Here is a 26,334-nt window from a genome sequence, read left to right as displayed (position 1 = left end):
TTCTGAATGGGTTTTGTAGTCCCTTAGCAAAGCTAAATTGATAAAAAAAAAACCCAACAACAACAAAAGCAAAGATATAATGTATTTTTTAGAGCATTTATTGTGCAGAATGCAGATCTCAAAACTCAAAATTAAAACCCAGTACTCTATGGTGCAAAATGTCCCCTGGGATCTATATCAAAAGGTAATTTCCTTCTTTTAGCAAAATCCTAAATGACTGAGTTGTGTTTTTTCCACCTGGACCTTTATGCTCTGCTATCACACATTCACATATGGAGTTTTTTGTGGAGCCCCTAGCGTCACATAGGTTTACACTACCAAAGGTTTATGACAAACTCTCTTGCCGAAAACCAACTCCCGTGTGCGCACGGCGAGAGAGGAGAGGGAGAGACGCTGTGCTGCTGCCAGAGGAGACACTGAACGAGTTCCCTCTGAGCGGTAAGTCGCTAAAAGAGTCTGAGAAGTCCGGGGCTGTTCATAAGACATTAACTCACTCACTCACAAGTTCTCCAGCAACACATGTTGCACGTGCTACGCTAAATCACGGACGTGAACCAGCTCCTCTTGCTCCGCTGTCTCTGTGCTCGCAGCCATTTTCACACTGAGGCAGGTGCGATGACGTCATTGACGATAGGACGGTAGAGCGCAAATCTCTACCGTGGGCCAAATTTATATCATTTCTACCGTCTACCGCATATACCGTGCAGCCCTACCTCAGGCTGATCAGGAGAACTAGCGCGTTTTTAGCAGTCACACTTGAAGGAAGAATATATACTATTATTATTATTATTATGGCTACGACTACGAATGCGATGACTACTACCACTGTGTTACTTGGCAACCATATATTCTGGCTTTCACGTGCGCAAGTGTTGTCACAATATTGGAATTTTTAACTTCACTACAGCAACTTGAAAGATATTGATATTCGATACCACTGAAAAAAATGCCATTGATTACATTTTAAATTTGATTAATGGTCTAGTGTGTAGGATTTAGAAGCATCTAGCTGAGATGTTACAAAACTGAAATTTCTCCTGTGTGCCTGCCTAGTGCGTAAGAATACTAAGATGGCAGATGCAGAAACGCAAATGGCCTTATCAAGAGTGCTTACCTGCGATGCTTAAATAAGTAAAACATGATTCGTCCATGAACCTCTCCTGACTTTGGTTAAAAGGTGTCTTGAATGGGTCTTAAAAGACATTTAAGTTAACTGCCTTATACCTTTTTACCAACAGATGCCCTTAAATCCTACACACTGGACCTATAAGAAATAAATATGACAAGGCTATAACATCACAACGACAGCTTTCTTTTCTTTGTTAGTGGCAAGGAACAGCAGAATGACTGTAGTAAGAATGGCACCGGTGTATTGACACTGAGGAAATAATGAAGTATTGAAACTTTTCAAATATTCAGAATTGAAATGTATCAGTATATCGGTATCATACACTGCTATATTGCAGAAATGGTCTTAACTTTACTGTGTGTGTATTCAGACTGCAGCCACAGAATAATCTCTGCATGTAATCATTCAGAGATCATTCAGACTAAAACAATTGTTTCACACACATCACTGCTGAACCACAGAATTCAATAGAACAACAAAGAATTAGGTGACATTCAGTAAAGTAACATCACGAAGGTTTCAGTTCTGTATCTCACTCTCCCACTTACATTCACACTTTCTCTTTGGTCGCCCTCTTTTCTTCCTCTCTATGTAGATATTTAGTCCATTGTATAGATGTTGAACAGTGTTCCACCCCACATTGACCAGTTCAGATTGAGTGCAAACGTGCGTTTGACCTGCGTGTGTCCTGCATGATCGACTGAAAGTAGCACAGGAATAAATCAAGACCTTTGACCCAGATAAGCTGGCAAGATGCTCAAGAACCTTTGCTGCATCCAAGCTTTCAGCCTCCTTGGGGTGTTGCATTGAGTACAATTCTGCAACACCAAAGGGGCCTCACAAGGCCCTCCCCGGCTGCCCTGAGCTGACTTGCTTTCCCGTCCTTGTGTTCATCTGAACCTTGAGGACTGGAAGCTTTCCATACATATTCAGAAGATATCTAATATCCTTTTGCTGAAGACCTCCTGCCTAGAAAGTTGGTTGCCAGTTTGTTCCTTGCGTTGGGCTTCCACACATTTGCTTCACCCTTATCCACACGGTATCGCACTGGCAGCTTGAGGGTAAAATGGCCTCCCTTTTGTGTGTATTGGCTAGCTAGTGGTGAATATGTTGGGTCAGGTCTCTCTCTCCTTCTCTCACATGCACACATTCGGACACACAAAGGTCCTCTTATTTAGACCCTCATGAACTCTATTAGGATTTGTTACCTCGGCTTTGTCCCCAGTGAACACATCTGGCCATGTTGCAGACTGGGGGCACACTGGAGGAACAGAGAGGGAAAGAAAGGTAACGGTCTGATTAGTTTGGGAAAAGGGAGTGTTACTGACGCTACACAGACGTGCATTGTGGAGTGCTGAGAGACTGGATTGTGGGATATTTGTCAGTTTGTCAGCCTGGAAGGAACACAAAATTTAGTTAGTTTATGTATCATTATCACTATCCATCTGTCCATCGATCTAACTATCTGTATAGCATAGATAGTGTGCTAAAGCTAAGTTCATACACATTATTTTATATTTGTCCTGTCATAGTCCGCAGTGTTAGGCAGCAGAATCTGCCAGCTTTGTATTCAGAGTGATTTGGTTTCTCAATTATAGCAGAGCACGGCTGATTTATTCAGACAGGTTAAAGAGTGACATCTGCAATGTAAATGTAAGATGTTTTTATTTAAGTTTTAATTTCTAAAATGTGTGTGTGTGCATGGGCATGCTCGTGTGTGAGGGAAAGCATGTTAGTGTTGCAGGAATCCCTCAGCCTGTGTCCAGGCAGTTTGGTCCAGCTAGTCTAACCTGTCATTATATTTGACACGAACAGCTTGACCTGTAAAACACACACACACACATGCGCGCGCACACACACACACACACACACACACACACACACACACACATCTGTGTGTGAAACAAACGGTCTTTTGCTGCCTTATTACACTTTATGACTGTGAAGATGAATAATGGCGTGCAGCCTCAGTGTACCAACACTTTGTCTAGGTTTTTGATATTCTTAAAAACACAAAATAAAACAATCTGCATCAATAAGGAAGAAGTCGTACCAGTCATAATATTGACTGGATATTATATCTATGCAGTGTGTTGATAATCAGTTGCTATATTTATATTAGGCCTGCCCCTGTGCACTCCAGCCTGTTCACTCTGTTGTGGACCTCCTGCTGGGATTTTAATTGGTCCTCTGATGATTGCTGATGATTGCTGAACCTTCAGTCATGTCAGATGACAACCAGCTAATGAGGCCTGCCAATCAATAAATATAAGCTCACACTGCATTATGTATAAGACAAGGCAACTAGGATAAGTCTTGAGAAGGAAGACCAATCTGCTGAATATTATAAAAGTTATTGATTTAACACTTTAAACCATTATTTTTGTTTTATTTCAGTCTTTATTTTCAGTTTGAACTCTTCAGGAGTGTATTTGTCTGAATCAATTTCTTCTTGTGAAATTAACTACATCTGTTAATATTTTTTATGGCGGACCTATTCCACTTTTTAAGATCTCTTTTTTATGTTTCTGTTTGCTCTGTGATTACTGTTCATTAAATTTAAAGTGTTATCCGACATTTAAAGTCAGCTTATAATAAGCAGTTTATGTAAGTGTACTGTTCTATTACTCTATTTTCAAGGAGGGTTTCAGCTCTCCAAGGTCATTGCAGCAGGTGTGGGCATCACCAGAGGCCTTAATTGATACATGCTGTCCACACCGATTTAATATTGACCATGCAATACTGCAAGGCATTGTAGGTGGAAAAGTTTTGATTAAGATGTGCTCTTAAAGAAGTGAGGTTAGCCTCACATTGGTATTTATCTGACTTTCAGTTAAATAACAGTCACTGAAGTCCAGCGTATCAATGAGTTTTTCCACACTCTTTCACACATCTAAAATTTTGATGTGGTATTGATTAGGGCTGAACGATATATCGTTATCGTATCTATACCGAGATATGAACATGCAAGATATTAATATCCCAAAAGGCAACGATATTGACGATATAATTTCCCCATGAGTTTCCCCAGCTTGACCTGCATGTACAGCTCAGCCAATCACAAACATCCTTTTTACGCTTACCCTAAATGTACAGCTAAGGCCAGCTAATCACAAACCTCATTTCCTGCTTGCCTTGGATCGACAGCAAAGCCAGCCAATCACAAACATCCCCTTGAGCAAGGGAGACGTGCTGCTGTTAGCAACTTGCTAGTACACACAACACATTTGCAACTAAAAATAGTTTTGTTCGAGCAAAATAAATCATTCAGTACGCTGTGTGAGTACAGATTTCAACCAGCTGCAGAAACGAAAGGCGAAACCTACCAATTGTGGGTTGAATGGGGGTCACAGACGGGAATACGGCGGCGCGCTATGGCCACCGCAAGATAACGTGGTTTACCGGTGTTTCGCCGTACGTGAAGAACCTGGTGACGCGAGGCTACCGGCAACCGAGAAGCCCGGCTCCAGGTGAATAAGTTGGTGTCATGACTGCCCAGTAGTACCTGAACAGCCGAGCCGTGTGGCGGCACACAGGTATGTGACGTGTCAGAGGAGAAACAAGCCGTTCACATTTCCACAAACCTCACCACACTTTAGGGACTGTTCTCTACTTGTCAGGGGAGGAGGGTGGCTGGTTGATTTTTATTTTATTTATTTATTTTATTTTGATCCCCCCTATGTTAATCACTTATTGATGCTGTTTTTGAAGTATGAATAAGTCAATAAATAATTTATTCCACTGAAATATCATTGATGTATTATAGAAAAGTGATTTATCTTTTTATAAATGACAAAAGGCACATCTGCCTCATTTTTGCTGTGGTATCATGATACTACTCAGAACCGTGATACTTTCAGTGGTATCGTACCGTGGGTCCCAATTTTGGTACCGTGACAACACTACCGAGTACTGTATGAACAGTGCCTTGCAATAAAAGACACGGCAGGGACATCTGGGGCCTCCTGTGTCAAGCCCAAGCAAGGTCAGATTGCCGATGCATTCAGCAGCATAATGCCATACCAATCGATGTCCAGCAGGTACAAAGACATTACAAACGCTATAACATACCATATTGCTACACATGATTCCTGTGTATTCAGTCACTAAAGAGGGCTTCCAGAAAATGGTTCGGACCTTTTTTTTTTTTTTTTTTTTTTTTAAATAAAGAATGCTTAGTTTTCACTGAACCCATAGTCGTATCGTATCGGTATTGAGATATCTGGCATAAATATCGAGATATGAAATTTTCTCCATATCGTTCAGCCCTAGTATTGATCACTGTGTTTGCTGGAACAAATTCCCTGCAACTCTTCTAATGTCTCTTTCCTCTTCTCTCTCCCTCTGCTACTTCCCCCCGTATCTCCTGTCTTCCTCAGGTCATGGAAAGCATTTGCCCCTGTTAGAAGTGCTATCTCAGACACAGCCAGCAGTTGGGTGGCGGTCGGAGGGTACATAGCCTAAGTCAGCTGGTGGTCATGTGTGAAGCTGTGGTCTGATGCCCACCCTCCCCTCAGCGCTGGCCATGGACGGGGAGAACTACCTGCATCCAGAAGGCCCTCAGCTGGACAGCAGCTTGTTCTCTGTGGCCCCCTCTAACATGGAGGTATGCTCAAGGGATTTTTTTGTATTTATTTAGATGCCATATGTATTTTTGATTAATTTACACTGTAGTCATGGACATGACTACAATGCTACTACTCCCTTTTATGTTTCACTTTTACAGAAGTCAGAAAATTGGGGCATTTTACTATAGCCTAACATTCTTTTTAGGATATATGAAGGATTGAAGCAATGAAAATATAAGTGCTAGAGATAGCTTAAGCAATCCCACAAGATTGTACTTTAATATATTAATTGCATGTGTCTAAGTACAGCACAATGCGTTCTTACACTGCGGTATTTAATGACATAATGACCAAGTTCAACTGGGTTCATCATATTAGCTGTTTTCTTTATACTTGCCCTGTTATGTCATATCCAGCATCGTGGGTGAAGACACTTCAGCTGACACAATACCTCAGATATTTACTGTCTGTTGAGATCTGAGCACTGGTGTATGGGACTTCTGCAGAACAGTCTCGAAATGTGTGAGAAAGGAAGTGATCCTACTTGTGGTATTAATTGCCAGGCGCAGCTGCTTGTGGAATATTTGCAGTTCTCGTGTAGATGAGACCAAATATCAAGGGGCTGTGTCACCCAAATTTTCTCACTTATCTTCTCGATGTCTACATTGTTTGGTTTTATCTCCTGCCCTCTAAAATTCCTACTGTCCTTTTAGTGTTTTTGGTTAATGGAAATTTTGTTTTTTGGTGCTCACTGTATTAAGAAATGACGTGTGGATAAAGTGTCAGCTTGAAGTGGAAGATATCTCTTTTATGACCACTAATAAATTCCATTCACTCACTCTGTAATGGGATAGCGACAGAAACTCCGGAGAAATTCTCAAAACCTCGCCTCCTAAAACTGAAACTGTTTACCTATCCAGATACCATTAGGGATAAGTAGCCAAAGTATTCTCTAGAACTGAACTGTAAACATAACAAATAAAGCTCAGCACATAATTTTTGCTGTTAATTTTGCCAAAACATTAATCACAGGAGGGATAGACACATTGCACTTGTCCAGTGTTTGATTTCCGTGCTGTTTTTTGTAACATTTCATTTTGTTCTGTTTCAGAGTTCAATATATGCCTCTGGTTCCTGGGGATCCTACTCTCAGCAGGCTGGATACAGCATACACTGCCCTATGCAATCTGGAAACCAGTAAGTTAATACACATCCACAAACAAGTTTGACAGTACCTTGCCTTATCATGAGCTGAGAACGACAGTACATCAGCTGAGAACTTTTCGCTCTGCCCACCAGTTCATACATGGTGGCTGAGAATGTTCCATAACAAATACCAGCAGGCCGTGGCCTTTAGATTGAGGGCTGCAAACTGTTGAAATTCGGCAACAACTACCCACAGGAGTTTCACACATGAGCTAACAAAACATCCCATAAACCTTGGGACTCTCAAGTATTACACATTTACAGTTACTGTGGTGTGTTTGTTGAGGGCGTCTTATAAATATTTTGCCAATGTTGTGCATATTTGATTCATGCATTACTGCATGTGACCGAGACAGCCACATCCACATGGCAAACTAACACACTTCCCCTTTATTTATAGACCTTCTGATTAGGGCACACAGACTGAGTTATGTTATGAGTTATGAGTCATGTTGATATTGTACAAGACAGATACCATAAATTCAGATTTGTGTATTCTGTAAAAGTATTTTACCCAAGGAGTTTTTGGACCACAGGAAGAGTAGCTGATGTATCTAAATCAACAAATGGGGATCCTAATGAATATGAAGATCTAAAAGTCACTAGGTATATATTCTTAATGTGAAATGTTCAAATAGAAGTATCTAGGGTTGGGTACTGAACACAGTGGTTTTAAGGGTACTGACCAAATTACACTTGTACTACTGAGGACAGATTCCTGTTGATCTATCGGTGCCAAAGTTCAGTATCTGAGAGCGCATCTGGGTTAGAATGCTGGCCTTACACAAGAGGTGGAAGTGCTGTGAAGCATCCCAAAGCCTGGAAGCCAGCCATGGAGCTCCAAGGCCTTCAAATGAGCCACTGGGTTCAACTTAAGACAGGAGGAGGAAGTCCCCTGAAAATGCAGAGCCAAAATGCTGATCTGCCGCAATAGTTTTGGGGTCCAGTTTATGTTATTATTTTAGCCGAGTATCAGGGTATAAATTTAGCTCAATTCACTGGTTAAATTCTGGTAAAATGGCTGGTAGATTTGCTTTACTCACCAGCCAAAACGACAATGATGATCTATTGAGCGGCTGGTAAAATTGGAACATTCTCAAACCAATTGGCTTGGGGAAAAAAAGATAATTTTGCAGCCTGCCTTGTGTCACTGCTAGACAGAAAAACACAGAGGAGCAGAATTGCTTTTTAATGTACTAGGCCACTCCTGCTGCTTTTTTTGTTATTACAAAGAAAGTAAAGTACCAAAAAAGGTATCACTGCGTAATGGTCCCAAAATCCAGGTACCAGTATTGGTTCAAATTTGAATGGTACCCAGCCCTAGTCAGTGCTTAAACTGGAATGTGATCGATGTTGGTTCACTCTTAATTGAGTAACTTAAAGGCTACGTATGTGCCCTCTAATTAATGTGATGCTGTGCAATAAAAACTGTGGCTGCACCATCATTCTGCACCCTAAAGGTAAAAGTTTTACCCTTTCTATAAAGGTTGAACGTGTTTGAACAGGGACTAAAGTGTTTCAGACACTTCCATTGATTGATTATAAATTATTAGATATTATTTGGTCCTGTCATTGCATTCATGATACCTCAAGCGACCTAACACATCAGGCCAATACATGGCTTTTAACTTTACATTCCACCACTGGCCCACATCACCACTGGGGATGGCCTTTATCAGACCTCCTTCATTTCCTGTAGTGTGTGGTCTGGTGTCACCGTGACTTGAACATCTTGCAATCCTGCTCCGTTTTAATGACCTCACCACTTAATGAGAGATGTTTGTCTCTTTCCTCCTACATAAGGTGTGTGTATGTGTGCATGGGAGAATGTGTAATTCAAAGGCTGTGCAACATGTTGTGTACACTGGCTGTGTAGCGTAAGCAACACGTCAACAGAGCAGAAGCAGCTGCAGTCTTTGTCTGTGTCTGCACTGCATCTGCCGAGCCACAGCACTGCTGTGCACTCAAATGATCACAGCTCAATACACTATCGATGTAGATGACAGATGCAGCTGAGCCACTTGTCTGAACTGGTCAACATGCATTTTCTTACATGGCCTCTGTTAAGTGGGGCTTTGGCTTGGCTTTTGTGAATAGGTGTTTCAGTTAAGGATGGAAATGTGCTTTAATATAGTTGACATTTAAACAACATGTCAGCGACTCCAAGACCAGAGAAAAGGCATGACACACAGAGCAGAAGTATGAAAGGAAAAGAGAGAAACTATGGTGGCGACCTCTAGCTCACCTGGTAGAGTGTGAGCCCCATATAGGCTGAGGCAGCAGTGCAGGTTCGACTCTGACCTGCTGTCTTTTATTGAGTGGCTTCCCTCTCTCTCTGTCCCACATTTCTTGTCTATCTTAAGCTGTACTATCAGGGTCTTAAAAACTGCTAACATCAGCATGGTATTGTTTTTACCAGTTCAAACATAAAGAATGTGTGGATTAAATTTGAGAGTGGCGTAGGTTTTTCTTTTTTTTTTTTTATCTACATACAGTATCTGTAGTATCTGTTTTGTGATTCAGTGGATAAGGACTTACTTTAGAGACAAGATTTCACGCTATGTGAGTCAAACTTTTTAAATGACTTGGAATTAGTCATCACCAAACCTGCGACACACAAACCCAACTCAGGAAGTGTTTGCTCAAGTAGTGGTGTTTTGTATTGTTATTGCTGTGTGCGCAGCGTTTCTTTAAAAGTTCAAGCAGCGGATGACGTGAGTGCACGGTCTGTGGTTTTCAGGTTCACTCAGAGCAGAATTTTCTGACATCAGGCCGGTTTTACGAAACCCTTATGTCACTCTCTGTCATACAATTTACAGATATCATGATCAGAATCAAAATGTGTCTGATTAGAATGAGACCAGTGTGATAAAATATCATCTTGTGACCTTACTGTTTTCTTGTAAAGGCTCTCCTCTTGAAAGTCCTGTGGTTTGAAAAGGTATTCATACAGTTACTCTTTTCTTCCATGATCTCAAGGCTGATGCTTAGTACGATTGACTTGCACTATACAGTCATGATGTAATTGATTGAACTTTACAGCCTGTAGCTGTCTACTCACATTGCCATTGAGAACAAGCAGATGACTTAATAGATCACATTGCACCAGTGAGGAAAAATGTGAATGGGTCAGTGCTCTGTTTGTGCTGATTGATGCACTGACTGATGTGCTCACTCACCTCTGCACAGCTGAAACCATTCTTATGTGTGGAGATCAAAATGTCTGGAACAGGAACTATTATAGGTCACAACACTGGAGTATATAGAGCTTAGACATCACAACAGCAACGTAATTCAGTCTAATACACTAGCCCTCTAAAAGGTAGTGTTTTTATAAGAACTGATGTTCTGTGTTGACTGAGACTGTGTCAAAGAAGTGTTGGTTCTTTTCCATGGGTATGACTTGGTGTGTTGCTGTTCTCTGTAAAATGATAGGGCAGTTTCTCCAGCTTCAGTTGAGACCTCACATGAGTCACTTGACATTCATGCTCCAATTGCTAATTCCATATGGTGACAAAGAAAACGGGGTGACAGGCTAGAAAAGCTTTAGAAGTCCTGACATTTTGGTGCTGGCACACGGCATGGAATGCTGCTCTGCACAGGCGAACTGGCATTTTGCTGCCATAGTGGGAGGAGAGACACAGGAGAAGGCGTGCCATTGTCAATCAAGCAGCACACTGCAATCTTGGTGCCAAGGATAACTGTGCCTTCATTGGTCGCCTGCCTGCCTGCCTGTTCAAAACACATCCACATCCCAGCCCACCTGTGTTCTATCCACCTTATTTTTCACAGAAACACGGAGGCAAAACAGAACGCAGGCAGCTTCCGTTTTTTTTGTGCGACACTTCCGGTCCAGCACTCTTACCACTGTGTAAATGGGAATCCCCTTGTTGTTTACCTTGCTGAGTTTAGCTATATATATGTATATGTATATATCACATTTTTCACGTCACTATATCACCGATTAGACTAATCTGATGCTTGTCAAGTCTATAAACACAATGACTGAACAAACATTAGTATTTTCTCTGTGTGTAATTAATAACATGGTTATCGTAGATTAGCTGGGCTAACCGTTAGCTGTTAGCCATTAACCGTGTCTGTAATAACTCACTAAACTCACAAAGTGGCCCGTGAAAAAAATATTTTCTCCAGCGGATGTCTTAGTTACAACATGATTGAGCTAATTGGAGTAGTTTCATGTCGTATCCGACAACGGGAGGCTTTTAACGGATGACGATCCTGATGTTAGCTTTGCTGCTAGTGTTAACGTTAGCTGTCCCTGTCAGCTGCAGCCACTGATGCTTTCTAGACATCGTGATTTCCCAAAACTGAATAAATACCACACATCGCAACACAAAATTGCTTTGCTAGCTCAATCATGTTGTAACGGCTGGATGGTTGATGCGTACATGCTGATTCGGGTGCTATCAGAGCCGATCCGCGCATCACTATGGCTTAATGATCAACTCAGTCAATTAAAACAACCCGTCCTGTGTTAGGAGTGTATGTCGCTGAAAGAAAGAAAGAAAGAAAGAAAGAAAGAAAAGGGAAAAAAAGATAGAAAAGCAGCGTACACCTCACATATTTATTTCTCACAGTTGAGCACACGTTTGGCTGGCATGCAGAAGCACCGTCTGTGTGTCTGTGTGTCTGTGTGTCGAGGGTGCGAGCCACAGCTTCAGCTGCTCAGGTAGAGAGGCTGTGTAGCCTGGTGTGTTTTTTCGCTGATTCGGTTCTGCAGGTTCTCTGCTGGTACACTGGAGACGGGGATCAAGCAGTTTGTCTCACTCGGGATAGATTGTGCTTTTTTGGTTCATAGTTTATGATTGACGTGTGATTTATTCGCGTTTAGAGGGAATAAATTTCCGTTATAACGGAAACGTGGGCACAGTTATCTAACGTTATACAAAATACACAGACTAACTAACTAACTAACTAACTAACTGATTGAATAACATAAACAACTGAAAATTGAAAAAAAATTAGCTTGCACCGTTAGCTCCGGTAAGGGAAAGCATGAGGGAAAGCGGCTGACCGGAAGTCACACACAAAAAAACGGAAGTTGATCACTATTTACTTCCGTGTTTGAAAATAAGGTGGATAATACTGTGTCTTTGTATTTGGTGATGGCACACACACATATAAACCTCTGTATTCATGTTTGGCTTGTCTTTTCTTTGTACGCTCTTCAACCAGCTCAGTGCAGGCTGCAGTTTTATTCTGATTATTAAAGGTGTGCTATGCAGGAATTGATGGTTACTGTTTGTAAACATAGGCTGTACAGAATAATGGCTGTAGCGTCATGTCGTCACCCATTGGTTTGTGGACACCTGTTTTGAAGTTTGAGTTTAGGGCTTCGGCCGTCTCCATCTTGGTTTTTTTTTTTTTTTAAGCCAAAAGTGACCATATTGGACTAGAGGGCGAAGCTGTGGGGGAGCGTGTCATAGAGTGTGTCTCACATTGCATACTTCTGTTCTAAATCACGTAGGAAAGAAGCAAGCACTCTCAAAATAAATCCACTCAACAGGTGCACGGCCAAAAGCAGCAGAATAAAAGAAAAGAAGCCAGCACCCACAAATGTCCTTTTGGTAAATTTAATAAACCAACTTGGGTGGCGTTACCAGAAACACAGACGTTTCGGCCTGTATCCCGACGAGGCTCCGTTGTTATTCAGCATCCACAGAGACCGGGTGAAGGGCCGAGTTGTGGCCGAACTTGGGGCACACAGTGTTGGGCAGCTCAGTGGCAGAGCTCGGGCTGTGGACGTGGTGGCTGAGGAAATGCGAACAGCGGCTCCCACCGCAGTGTGACACACTGAAGAAGACTTTCTGTCGAAACGTCTGTGTTTCTGGTAACGCCACCCAAGTTGGTTTATTAAATTTACCAAAAGGACATTTGTGAGTGTTGGCTTCTTTTCTTTTTTTATACTTCTGTTCTAAACACTTGATATTTTTAGTGCACAAGTGCGGTAAGTGCAGTCGCACTGCATAGTACGGGAAAATGCTGTGTACTACTGGCGCTCTCGAACGGTCCAAAAGTTGAATGTGGAGTGATGGACACTTCTCACCCTCATAGCTTCCGCTACGACACAACAGCTGACATAGTGGCTGGGGACAACAAGGACCCTGAGCTAGCTACAGTGAACACCGCCACATTATACAAATGTTAGTTATAAATGTTTTTTGCACTAAGTACTAATACTGTTGGCGAACAGAAGCTCTCAGTAATGTTTGTTGGATCTGTAATGATTTTGTACCGCAAACAATAATGCTAGCTTGCTAGCTAATGTTAGTATTCGCTATCTAGCTAACTTGCTCCTAGCACCAGCGGCACACTTTAATCAGCACTGACGTTGTGGTCTAAGTTTAGTTTATGTTTGGGCAGAGATAGTGGTCAAATGTTGGTGATAATGCTCCATTGTCCGTATGCAATTCACTGTTAAAAAAGAATACGAAGAAAAAGTGGCAGTTAAAAAAAAAAAAGCCGTGCCCTGTCGAAATTAGCGCACCAAGCAAGAGCCCATTGAAGTGTACTAACGGAAGTATGCAATTTGAGGCACACTTGATAGACTCCAGCGACGCCTCGCAGACAGCCTCTTAAGGCCCGAACATACTCGGGCGTACTATAAGCGGAGCGGACTCCGCGAGGAATGTCCGCAGTCATTCGGGCTTTCATAGTCGAGCGCACTTCTGCATTGTAGTTTCCTGTAAAAATGTCCTTGAAAAATCCCCACGATGTGAAAAACACATGCTGAGCAGTCACTGGTGCGCGGAGCGGAGTCCACGTGGTCATAAAATCTTAGCTTTGCGCACACAGGGCTTGCGGATGTCCACTTTGAGTCCGCGCAGACCTCTGCGGAGTCCGTTCTACGTACGTTCCGCCCGAGTATGTTCGGGCCTTTACTCAGGTGGCCTCACCCCCTCCGGAGCAGGCCTTAAGTGGCCATTTAAGGAACTGCAGTTTCTGACACATCCTAGTTGGCTTTATTTTCCAGCCTTGAAGGTTGCTGCTTGTTTGTTAACAATATTGCCAGCCAGAGTGAAAGCAAACCCCAGATTCACTCTCGTTCGCTGTAGTTGTGTCATGTGCATGGAGTTTTTGTAGCTAACTCTTTGATGCGTGTCCAGTCTGGCACCTGGTTGCTACATCTTACTTAAATCCTGACCTCACCTGTGCACTGCAACCAAATGTTCCAAACACAGTAAAAATAAATAAAATAAAATAAATAAACTACAGAGAGATTAGAGAGGGAATATGTTTGTAAGAGTCTCCACCAGTGGTTCCCAACTGGTGGGTCATGGTCCAAAAGTTGATCACAGGTCCAGTCTGAAGGCACCACAAGTGACACAAACATGTCAAGTTTGTATAAAACACACTTTATTTTTAAATACTGTGAATTTCCGGCACAGAGTTTTTATTTTGAGGTGCCATTTTCTGCTGTAGAGTGAGGGAATAACAGACAGCTACTTAACAGAGACAACGACTAATGACTAAGGAGAAATCTGGACCCATGGCAGGACCAGTTGGGAACCATTGGTTTATACATTTTCTGTTTAGGACAAACCTTTCATAGTGAACCTTAAATGTCAGCGAGACAAAAAGGTTTATGAGTGATTGTGCCCATCATCTGTCATCTGTTACCCACAACAGCTATAGTATCTCCTGCTGATGGCCTTTCCTTTACCCTCTGACTCTCTTTCCAACCATCTGAAGGCAGCAGTTATCTGTTCCACTGTCAAGCCACAGTCACACCCACCACATCTGCTGGTTACATTTTAGTGGAACCAGCACCAGAAGAACCACAAAAACTTCCGTGCATGTGTGAACATCAAACTTGGCGGTTATGATTAATTACCTTGATTATTTTCCACTGTAATATAAATCATCAGTCGCGTGTAGGAGATTGAGTCAGTGACACAGTTATGAAAAACTGTAGATCAATTAAAATTTCTCTCCATTAATAACTCCCTCAGGACTGTTTGTTCTTACTGATCCTTGTCCTGGTGTCTCCTGGTGTGGATGTTAATGTCCTCAAACACCTTCAGAGCTGAAAGCCAGAAACTTACTCTCATATTCACAATGGAAAATATGTCACTGTCTACGTCTTACAGACCACACTGTACATGCAAAACCAAAGTACGGTGTAATGCAGTACAAAGCTCTGCAGTCTTTGTTAAAACTACCTAAAATATTTTGGGTTTTCCTGTTGTTTTCTTATTCATTTTTTTAAATACAACTTTAAAGAGGGAAAAAAAAACGCCTGCTGTTTTGAATCATTTCAGCAAACAACAGTTAACAGTTTGTGGTAGTATGGTGAAGTCTGTCCCACACAGCCGAGTCTGGGTGTTTGTTTACAGCAGAAGAATAAGAAACAGACCACAAATCTGCTTCTATTTTTATGTCTTGTTTATTTCTGATTGTCTATGACCAACTCTTAAGTTATGAATCACGAAGGCTCGTGTGTGCAGTATTTAAGCTTAATGTGACTCTTTGAAATAGGACTATATTATATTGGTTGACAATTAACATATTTCCTTACTATAGACTACATGTCAAAGAGATTTACAGAGAGCTTCTGTCTTTTACCATTCTCTTTTTGATGCATTGAGAATGTGATTCAAGCTGAACTTTTCGATATCCTTACTCCAAAATTTAGCCTGACCTGCTGGCTGCCTCCTCTCCATTATTTACCAGTAATACTGCCTGTGGTCATACTGAAGTGTTTCCCAGCGCTGTGAGTCAAAGTTCACTTATTGCACTCTGCTGATAGCATAAGATTTCATGATTGTGTTGGCTTGAGGAAGAGAACTTCCTAGGAATCTTAGCAGTTGGTTATTGTAGTGTGTTGGTGTGTACTGTGTGGTGTCAGTGCATCTGGTTAAGTCTTTGAGGAACATGTTTTTCTATTGAAGTAACATGAAACTGTTGACTCTCATTCTGATGTGATTATATTTCATCACAGGGAATTTCATAGAACATTTGTCTTGTAATACATTTGAATTTGTATTTGCATAGTCCTGCTGCTTACTTGAACACAACAACAATAGCTAGTAGTTTATATATTTATATTATATAAAAATGCAATGAGTTGCTCCTTTCTAAAGGAAGAAACATTTCTTAGAAGCTGGAGTTTAACTTACAGTTCAATGTTGTTCAAACTGCATTCAAATATAAATCTAAACTGAAAATCTACCCTGAAACACACATAAAATAACCTGAAATGCAGTGGAACATGCTGTGTAGTGCAGAAATGGGACAATATTCACTTTGTCTTAACCCACAAAAAATCCCTTACAAGTTCTTTAGCCATTAGTCCCTTCATCAATACATAAAGGCTGTGTCTTTTGGTGGAGTTTTTAAAGGGTATATCTGTTTTTGTCTTAACAGGACTTAAAGTAAATCTGTGTCCTGTTCAAGTCCTGCATGTATGCATTATCTCTGCTGATATAAGCTGTAAATAATAATTTTGTTATTGTCATTTTGGGCTTTATGTTTTTGTGTTATTGCAAGTCCTGCTACAGTTGAGGTATTAGTGTGTTGAAAGGATGTTATTTAGTTGCTATGTGAGTGTGTTTAAAGATCAAGCTCCCGATAAACTGCAACATGAAGCTTTATGACTGACCTACAATATAATGTTTGAAACACAGTAGTTCCAACACTAGAAGTCCCCTTATTATAAAGTTTTCAACAAACAAGGTATCTCAGGAAATACTAGTGTGAATGTACTAAGTGTGAAAAAATACTATCTTTGTAAATTGACATTGTTACATGTCTGACTGGTATGTTTTTAGTCTCAAATATGAGATTGCGAAACAATAGCAAGGTTCAAAGGATAATGTGTACACAGCCTCAGGCTGCGTAGTATGGGAAGGCTTCATGTACATAAACAGTAAGTCACTCAGCGCCTTTGGCTGAGAGCCCCTGATCAGCTTTGTGTTGTTGGATAGCAGCTGATGCAGCCTGCCAAGACTTCTGCTGTAATAATATCACTGTCATATCAGTGTTGGCTGAAGGGCCAGGAAGGGGATTTCCAGTGCAGATGATCGTTACCAATAATCATTCACAGCGCTATGATCTTTCTGAGAAACAGATTCTATACCTGCACTTTGTAATCACATTACTTGTTTTTTTTTAATTATTTTTGCTACTCGTTATAACTACAATAGTTACGCTGTCTTTTTCCAATTTTATTGTCACACTTGAGGACCAGTGTGTTGGATTTAGGGGGATGCATTAACAGAAATGGAATTATTCACGATTATGTTTTCATTAGTGTGTACTCACTTGAAACCAAGAACCTTGTTTTGTTAGCTCAGAATAGGCCTTTTATATCTAAATTGGTAGCAGGTCCTCTTCCACGGAGACCAACATGTTACACCAGCATGTTCCTATAGTAGCCCACAGCAGACAAACCAAGGTTAGAGTGTTAAGGTGAAGACCACTGAAGGTTCTCCGACATGCTTGGAAACATAGGAGTGAGGGGAAGCAAATTTAGGATAACAAAGGCATGACCCAACCTACTCTGCCTCACTTATACCCCCTTTTGACTGTCATGTCCTGGCTTGGCTTGGCTTGGCTTGGTTTGGTTTGGTTTGGGCTGTCAGCCCAGTGCAGCAGGGATTTGCGTCTCCATTACAACAGGGCTACCTGCTTAAAGATGTGTCTTAAACACTGATGATGACTTGTCTTGAGTGATGTTTAAAAGTAGCAAGCTGATCCCCCGTTATTTTTGCTGCATGTGTGTTTCCATCACACAGCAGGGCAGGTTAAATAAGTTTACCTGTAGGAGGTGAGTGGTTTGCAGAGGTGCAGTAAGAGCCTGTTGTCTGCAGCTCTTCATCAACATCTCACAGTTGCTGTTTCTGCTTCTACTTTCCTCCCTGCGGTATAATTGGAATTGCCTTTATCGAAGAAAGCCACTAACAAAGCTCTGCTAATGCAGTGATAAACACATTTCATTTCCTATAGATTCTAAACAATAAAAGTCTCCCATTATTTTGTTATGTTAAAACTTTTATTGTGAAGCAGCAAAATAAGAAAATGTTGAGTTTTCAAGCAGCAGCTTTGCGCAACCTCTAATTCGGGGGATAGCGAACATGAAACAGTAAAATAAAGCAGATATCTAAAGAACAAATAGGAAACACGAGACAAACTAAACTCCAAACCACAGAGATTCAGTCAGAAGCTACAAAACTACTGAGAGCTGAACACAGACCGAGGTGAGTAGAGTCTTTCAACACACACAGCTTGTTTCATGTGGAGAAGGAAGTCATTGGGGGTTGGCTGCGGTCAGCTTGACATCAGAGAACGTCCATACCTGGTGCAGCTCGGCATGGCTCAGCACGTTTTAACTGATAATGGAAACACAAATAGGCGCGGCATGGCTTGACTCAGCGTGGCCAAAAGTCACAGCGGAAAAGACATTCTTGCCTAACCCTAACAAATCCCACTGCTCTTGCCTAAAACTAACCAACCCAACCAGTGTAGGCAATGAGTACTAACCAATAAGAGGGAGAATAGGGCGAGTCGTGCCTTCGTTATCCTAGGAAGGGGTATTCAGTTTGTCGTATGCAACGTCACCACTAGATGCCACTAAACCCCACACACTGGTCCTTTAATTTCTTTTTCATAAACATCTATGCATTTGTAATCGGTCTTTATTTTTTCAGGAGTAAGTACGTCACAACCCAGTGATATTTATGGTTATTTAAAAAATGTTGCTGAATTTTGAAAACAGATACTCAACAAAAATGTAACATTTGAACATGGACATGGTTAAATATTGAATTTTGCTGCATGTTGTTTGCGAAATTCAACAAAATCAGCCAGAGCAACCACATTTTTATAGACTTGCTCCTATACACTTGGCTAAAGGCTTCTCTTTCATCTTCTTGGTGTGTTTTGAACTTAAATCAATCAGTCTCACTGATCTCTGGCCCGTGGTTGAGGACCCAGAGCCAAATCCTGTGAATAGCTTTGGCCGAGCTCAATCCCTCTGAGCCCGAGCCCTGGCACATGATTGGATGGGAGGAAGGTGGGAGGGCACGGTTGCAGTTCCACCTTAACAAAGCTTTGGTTTTGCTTTCGTTTTAAGTGTCTGTCCACTTCTATGAGACAGTTGTTGCGTTATGATGACTTGCACTCAGCAAGAAACTGAAAATATTTCATAATGGAAGTAAAAGGTGGTTGTACCTGTGTCTGATATTAACACTGGGCTCAAGGAGTATGGTTGTTACTAATGAAAGTTGGAGTTTGGATCCTCAAAGCGGGTAGGAGCTGTTCTTTTTCTCTAAAGTTTGACTTTCTGTCGATATCTTGCTCTAACCCTCTCTCTCTTTCACCTCATTAAACCTCTAACTCTTTCTGCCTGTCTGACTTGATATATGTGTTTCTGTTATCCCTCTTGTGTCTTTGACAGTTCAAGTTGCTACTCTATTGGCTTTGAACACCTGAATTCTCAGACTGTTTGATTTAGAAAGAGCGTATGGCTTCACTCCACTGGCATCAGTTCGTTCTTTAATTAAATTTTCAGACTGTAGTCAGTAAACAAAACTGAAAGCGTTTCACTTGTTGCCCTCTTGTGATGTGTTGGACTTGCTGATAACATGATGTAATGCAGCAGTATAGTGTTAGATCACTTTATTTAAATATTACATTACTAGGTAACCAGCTTGAGAAAACGTCATCCAATGTTCCGACTGTGACACTTGACCACTTGATCACATAAGATAATCTTCAGTGCTCCTTTCATTACTCTGCCAGAGCTGCTTATTGCACAGTAGTTGAAGGCCTGGTTGTACTTGGCAGCTGTAAAGTGTAAATTTGTGTAACTGTATGAGGGTGAAGAAAACAGCGTGTGTCAGTTTTACTTGGAGATGTCGCTGTTAAACAAACTAAACCTCCTCTTTCCCCTCCAGGCAATACCACTTGAACAGCAGCACTACCACCACCACTCCGGATGTGCACATGGACATATACTCGGGATTCTCTGACATGGACTTTAATGGCCTCAACCTCCCTAGAAATGGAGACTTTTCCCAGGTTTGTTTCATGTATTATGTGCATTTCCATTCTTTTCCTCCACCTGTCCCTCTCTTGCTTATCAGAGGGACGGACCGTTCCACCCACCCACTCTTTTTATCCTGTGCTCCATGTGTATTCAGCTCTGCTCAATTTACCATAGTGCAGCCTGATTAAAGGCTAGCGTTGTCTAGACGACTGTAGCAGTACCTGCCCCATTCCTGTCAAGGCATGTCATTATTAAGACACTGTAATTTAACACTCTTCTACACTTCCACACCGCATCTTGAGAAATCACTGTTAGGTAAACCCAGAATCTCTTTGTAATTTTCAGTCTCGCTTGGCATGTGTCCACATGTGAGATGTGTTGCTGAAAAGTTAATAATTTGAGTTTCCTTGAGATTATCCCCAACCTTGGTGGACACAGCTCAAAGACTCGGATGTTCATTTCAGGACGCATTCGTCTTAGACATGGTCAGTGAAGTAAAGGTGCAGGCTTCAACTCACTCGTATATTTCCCTCACCATTCCAGATGATTTCTGTCCATCATTTGCATTTTCTATTTCTGTGCACTTGTGCGTCCATCCAGCCAGTTCCTTATAGTTAGAATCACATGAATAGGAGTCAATTGTACTGACACAGACCAGTGAGTTTCTAATCTGAGGCCTATTTGTGTTGAGCTGATGAGTGCCATTATGGAGCCATATTAAAAAATAATCTATGGTGATGAGTTTTAAAGAAGGGCAGTCATGGGTTACCAAGCAGACTTGCAGTGTCCCCTCTATGATTAGCCTGTCTGAGTGTAGAGAGGGTATAGCTATCCTGGATTGTCTTGGTTCAACATAAGGACAAAGCACTTAATAATAAAGAATGGGCTGAGGTGCGACAGCAATGGCAAGGGAAACACATTTCTTACCTTGATTATGCGTTTTTTTAAGGCTTTTCACTGAATAATGCAAAAGGTTCTTGGAGTATCAGTGTAAACTGCTGTTGACCTGAATTTTATGTCTCTATATGTCTCCTTATGAATTTGTTCTTCAAAGAGCAGGGGATATTTTATTTTCTGTAAATAAAATCACTGTGCACATTGTTTAATAATGAAACCTAGCAAATGAGGAGCAAAAATTAAAGCCCTTCTCACACAGAGGTCAAGCAATAGGGCCACAACAAACACCCTTCGGGATGCTGGCTTTGCTTATTTATACAGAACCTGACAACACTGGCATAATTAGTGGTGGGGGAAAAACCGATACAGCATAGATAGTATCACAGTATTTTTTGTGGCAATATTGTGTGCAATATATCGCAATATATTTTATACTCAGCATATCAAAACATATTTAAAATTGTAGTAGTATTGTATCATGTGATAATATCGTATTGTGGGTCCTCCACTGATTCCCACCCCTAGGTATAATTCTGCCCCTCTGTTTGATATTAGATAGCATGCGGTCATTCCAGACGCAAAAAAGGCATGACATAAAACACAATAGCATTGGCCTCTAGTGAGATGTTTAGCATACCTGTCACGCAGCACTCCCTTAAGTTCAACAAGGGCATGACAGCAATAACAGTCATTTACAGTCCCTGTTTTATTGTGGCTGATCTCGTCCTCTGTTTGGAGTTCCCGGGCCTCATTGTCTCCCTGATTTGCAGACACGTTACATTGCTGTTCTTCTCTTTGAGTTAGCTGCTAACTGCTGCTATCTGCTTTTTAAATCTACTGTCAGTGGGTGTCAAACACAAGACATTGTGAAAACATGACACCTGTCCCATCCTGCCAGCTGTCCCTTTTACTCAGGCATTGATTTGGCCATGTTACTACCACCGCTGCTGGCTGAAAGGCGAGGCAACTCTGTCCCCTCATTTGGCAATCGTACCTTTACAGAATGGCAGATGTGGCTCAGAAGGTAGACTGAGTTGTCTACTAATAGGAAGATCAGCAGTTGTGGCCTTGAGCAAGATGCCGTACCCCAAACTGCTGTAAATAAATGAGCGAACATAGGGCTGGGTGGTATGACAAAATTTTCATATCACGGTTTTAAGAAAAAAGCATATCGGTTTCACGGTATTTCACGGTATTTTGCTCAGGTTCGGCCAACTTAACATGCTGCTGTGTTGTGCTCTGGCCTATTCAAGTGCCGGAATTTGTTATTTACCTGACAATGCCTGAACACAACACACGCTCCGCTCCATTCATTTGGGCTCCACTGACTGCGTACGGAAGTGTAGAGACATGTAGAGAAGCCAGTAGGGTTGTTTACCGTTTGCCGAGCCGAGAGGCTGCACGTAGGCTGCATGAAATGTTAAAGCATTTTCCACCTAAGTTATTAAATATATTTGAGTTATCTACAAGTTTACTGTACTGTTTGTCATCTACTCGCTTTCAAATGTCCGCCACAGACATTTACACAATGTCACGGATAAACATGGGTAAATGCATGAAAAAAAATCATCACATATCACCTCTGATAATGGTTTATTCATTTAAAAACACACTGTGCTCGTTTAGCACACTATTTCATGCAGTTTTTATCTGCTGGAGGGTCGCGTAGGGGAGCGTAGCGCGACAAAAATACAAGAGCCGCGTAAAATAGAGAGTTGTCACGCGTCAGACGGGGGTTGTCGAGCCGCTCCCGTTGCCGGTGGAGCCACTGTAATTGATTAACGGGGGGCGAGCTGCTACGGGACTCGCGCTGCAGACGTGCCGCGCCGCTGACGTGCCCGGTGGAGCCCGGCCGTAACTGTCTCAGACGACTCGGGACGAGTCGTCTTCGGTCAGGAAAATGCGGTCCGAGCCGTGCTCTAGTGTGCTCACCTGTGTGTACGCTTTGTCTGTGTGTGTGCGCTTTGTGTGTGTGTGGGTGTGCGCGCATTGGGGCGAAACTCCGCCATGCGCGATACAGAGGACAGAGGAGAATTGTAAATGGCGGTGCGCCGCTGCTAGTTGCATATAGGGCAAACACTGCTCTTTTTGGTATGAGTTCTTCTGGGTCATGGTGTACAGTTGCTTTGCTTTCAGGATTCTCTCTGGCAGCCATTCTCGCCTCTAAACTTTTCTATGCTCTCACTCTCACCCGCTCAAGCATGCCTGTGGTGTGCAGCGGTGAAATGGGTCCCCGCTGAAACACTTTCCCGCCGCGCACGTTCCGGACGTTGTTTGGGCTATTCACCGGTATGGCAGTATATGAAAAATTCATATCATAACGAAAATAAATACCGGTTTTCGGTACAAACCGGTATACCGCCCAGCCCTAAGTGAGTGTGACATGTAGTGTTCAAGTGCTTTGAGTGGTCTGAAGACTAGAAAGGTGCTATACAAGTACAAATCCACTTACCATTACAGAACAGTGAGGCAGAATAATGGCGCAATATTCCTGCCTTGAACAGGCAGTGTGTAAGGGACTCAAGACTCTGATGTTTTCTTGTTGTTATATTATTGAATAAATGTAATGCAGCATTCACAACACAGCAATGCAATGAATTAAATTTTATACATTTTACATTTAATTCATTGTAACGCAGAAGGCAATTCCATTTGTTTGACAAACCACAAAATAGTATAAATGAGCCATCTGGCATTGAGGGATGTGTTTTTCTTAAACTGCTGTGTGCAGGAGCTCAGTTTGAGTTTTTTGTCTTTCTGGAGGCCACAGAGTCTTACAGCCTGAGGGTTTGATAAAAGCTTATATAATTTACAGTTAATTCAACTGAATGTTAAGCAAGTCAGATTCAGTAGGGTCCTTATAGGTGCAGGTTATAATGTGTTTGGCACAGGAACACTTGCAAGTTCTGGATAGGAGTCTTAACTAATGTTTACATCAAGGGTCATTTCAGTTAAAGAATAACAGTGTTATTTCAATCTAGTAGTAGTGGTCTGCGAGTGTTTGATGTTCCTTTTAAGGCTGTGTTGTTTGTCTATGCAGATTTGGTTTCACTTCTTTAAACAGCCCCCCCCCCCCCCCCCCAGTAGAGGTCTAATTCCCAAAAATCTTTCGTAATATATACTGTTGTTGACAATTAGAAACAGTTTGAAGGGAAGCATAAATAGATGCAAAAACTACCAAGTTTCACTTCATGTTTGTGTCCAGGTGTGAGGAGCGCGGTGGTTCTATGGGAGTAAAAAAATGAAGAGTGTTTGAAGTTATATTAAAATGTTTGGATGTGTACTTTAAATTTGGGGGATTTCAAGAACAAAGGCTGCATGTGAAGGCTTTTACGTACAAGAAAGTGATATGTCATTCTCCTCACGTGCGTGAAGCGCTGGCTTAGGTTTTGTGATTCACGTGGGGTTTCCCTAGTTTTCCATCTGCCTGTTTTAACCTGTCGGACTGGCTGTAGATTTCCTCCTTACAAGTAATTATGAGGGCTCATGATTATGTGATAGGATCTACTCATCTGCCTACGTATTTAGAAATGTACAGCTTTAGTTGTCATTTTTATGTGGTTTAGTTCAAATGAGCTCCTCCATCATGAGCAGCGAAGTTTGGTTTCCCGGCAGTGGAGACGTGGAATGTTATGGTGCCCGAGTGAGAGAGAGATGTTTTGTGCTTGTGTTGTGCTTTCTCAGCTGTTCTTTCTAGTTGTGGACACTCCCTGCCATGTGAGGCATGCAGAGAAAATGTAAGTCACGGGGTCATCATGACTAAGCCGCCACCTCACACTCAGACCCCTTTTAACATCCCCCCCCCCCTTCACCATGACATGCATTTTTCCCTCTTTCCATCCGCAACCAGAACGCAGGATTTCTTGTTGTCTTTGCACATAAATTGTGACAGTACAGAGGACATTCGGGGGGGGGGGGGGTGACTTTATGGAATTGTTAATGTGATAGTTAAGTTTGTCAGGTGACTACCATGTTTATCTTCGCCATTGTCTTGTTTGAGTTACAGCTTTAGAGTCGTTAGTGGATTCTCTTTTGGTTTGCTCGGCTTCCCGCAGTGTTATAGTTTGTTTATGCAGTTCACCAGAGCTCTGTTGGAATATCCTCATATTGTGAGGAGGCACACTGTTGGAGCATGAGGACAGGATATCTGTTTCTAGATTGCTGGTAACTTGAAAACAAGAGCCAAATGTTTGTTTATATAAGAATTAATAGACTCCAATGTGAGACTTGATATCCTTCTTAGATTATCAGTCAATTACAATATATCACGAGCTGATAACTGAAATACAATACACAGCCAGGCACAGTACAGTGATGTGGATAAAGCAGACGTTTCACATTTTTAATACCATTTATTTGATTTGAATAATTTAATTTTGCTTTAGTGGCACCAGAAAATGCCCCAGTTAGGTCACAACAGCAACCTCCTATGAAAGCTATATTTTTTCTGTAGGGGGCATCAAATTTATCTTAATGTTTTGAATTAAGTTGCATATCACACAGTAAGTAATTAGGTCATGTTCATTAACTTAAGTGACATCAGTCTAAATAGATCTAGACAATCACTTTATATTAAACATGTACAGTTTACAGTAATTAATCATTTGATACGTGAGTGCCGAATTGCACGGCCCTTCCCAGGAAACTTCCCCAAAAATAACAGTTGCACATTAAATCCTTTCTTGGGAGTTACTGGGAAACTAAAGTCCCTTTTAAATAAAGCATTATCAAAACCCTCATCTTGGACACAGTTGAATTAAGATAAACATTGGAAACTTTGACCAAACCCAATTGAGGCTTCATTGTATTAAGCGATCTACATAAGTCTGTACAAAAAATAATGGCAGGCAGTGTTGTCCTTTATCTTCAGTAAAATAAACTGTGATAGCCCCAACCATGCTGACAGTGCACATACCACCTGACGTGATGGGAAGAAAAAGAAGCTATAACCTGATCAGAATGCTACAGGCACCAAGAAAACCACCGGTACTGTGCTTTAAAAGAAGTTGAATCTGAAACTTACTCACTGTGGTTGGAAGGAGAGTTGTTCACTTCGCCACAGTGACATGTGCACACCTGTCTAGGCTTTGGTCGGGTCATTTGTGGATCGAAGGTATGTGAACTTTTATGCAGAGCATCAAAATGAAAACAAGACTTACTGGAAGACAAAAACACAGAACTCATTCACTAACCACTCTGGCTAACCACAAAGACTCAACAGCACTTTGCAGGCGCACAGATTAACACACGTACTGTATATGATGTATATACTGTACATACACATGTACACGCACTCGGGCATGTTATGTCACATTTACGATCCTGATCTCTTGCTACATACTCTCATTGCTACATACTCTCATTCCTCCTCTGAGTGGTTCGTCTTATTATTACTCACACATGCTTGTGCACAGTGCGCTTCTAGGAAGAGCTGATATGCATGGATTTCATTTGCATATGCAGGTCTGCCTCTACAGATCTTTCATCACTTTCATCACTTTATTTGCTAAATAAGTCATGCC

General features: G+C 41.6%; 1 protein-coding gene and 1 long non-coding RNA gene across 4 annotated transcripts in view; one reads left to right on the top strand and one right to left on the bottom strand.

Annotated features, from left to right (window-relative positions):
* The window catches only part of sbno2b (strawberry notch homolog 2b), an 81,742-nt gene that overhangs the window by 15,066 nt on the left and 40,342 nt on the right, over positions 1-26,334 (top strand). For 2 of the 3 annotated variants that reach the window (XM_033621655.2, XM_033621653.2), the window contains exons 2-4: positions 5,509-5,735; positions 6,809-6,894; positions 19,824-19,947. In XM_033621655.2, coding sequence (XP_033477546.2) covers positions 5,628-5,735; positions 6,809-6,894; positions 19,824-19,947 — 318 coding nt within the window. In that variant the 5' untranslated portion in view covers positions 5,509-5,627. Of the gene's footprint in view, positions 1-5,508; positions 5,736-6,808; positions 6,895-19,017; positions 19,176-19,823; positions 19,948-26,334 lie in introns of those variants that run through there. The other variant, XM_078168632.1, reaches the window with a different exon arrangement.
* The window catches only part of LOC144463660 (uncharacterized), a 43,761-nt gene that overhangs the window by 8,583 nt on the left and 8,844 nt on the right, over positions 1-26,334 (bottom strand). The gene's annotated exons all lie outside the window — the stretch shown is intronic.

Source organism: Epinephelus lanceolatus, chromosome 6, assembly GCF_041903045.1.
Source record: "Epinephelus lanceolatus isolate andai-2023 chromosome 6, ASM4190304v1, whole genome shotgun sequence".
NCBI lineage: Eukaryota > Metazoa > Chordata > Actinopteri > Perciformes > Serranidae > Epinephelus > Epinephelus lanceolatus.
Note: the sequence above shows the minus strand (reverse complement) of the source record. Positions and strands in the feature narration are given on the sequence as shown.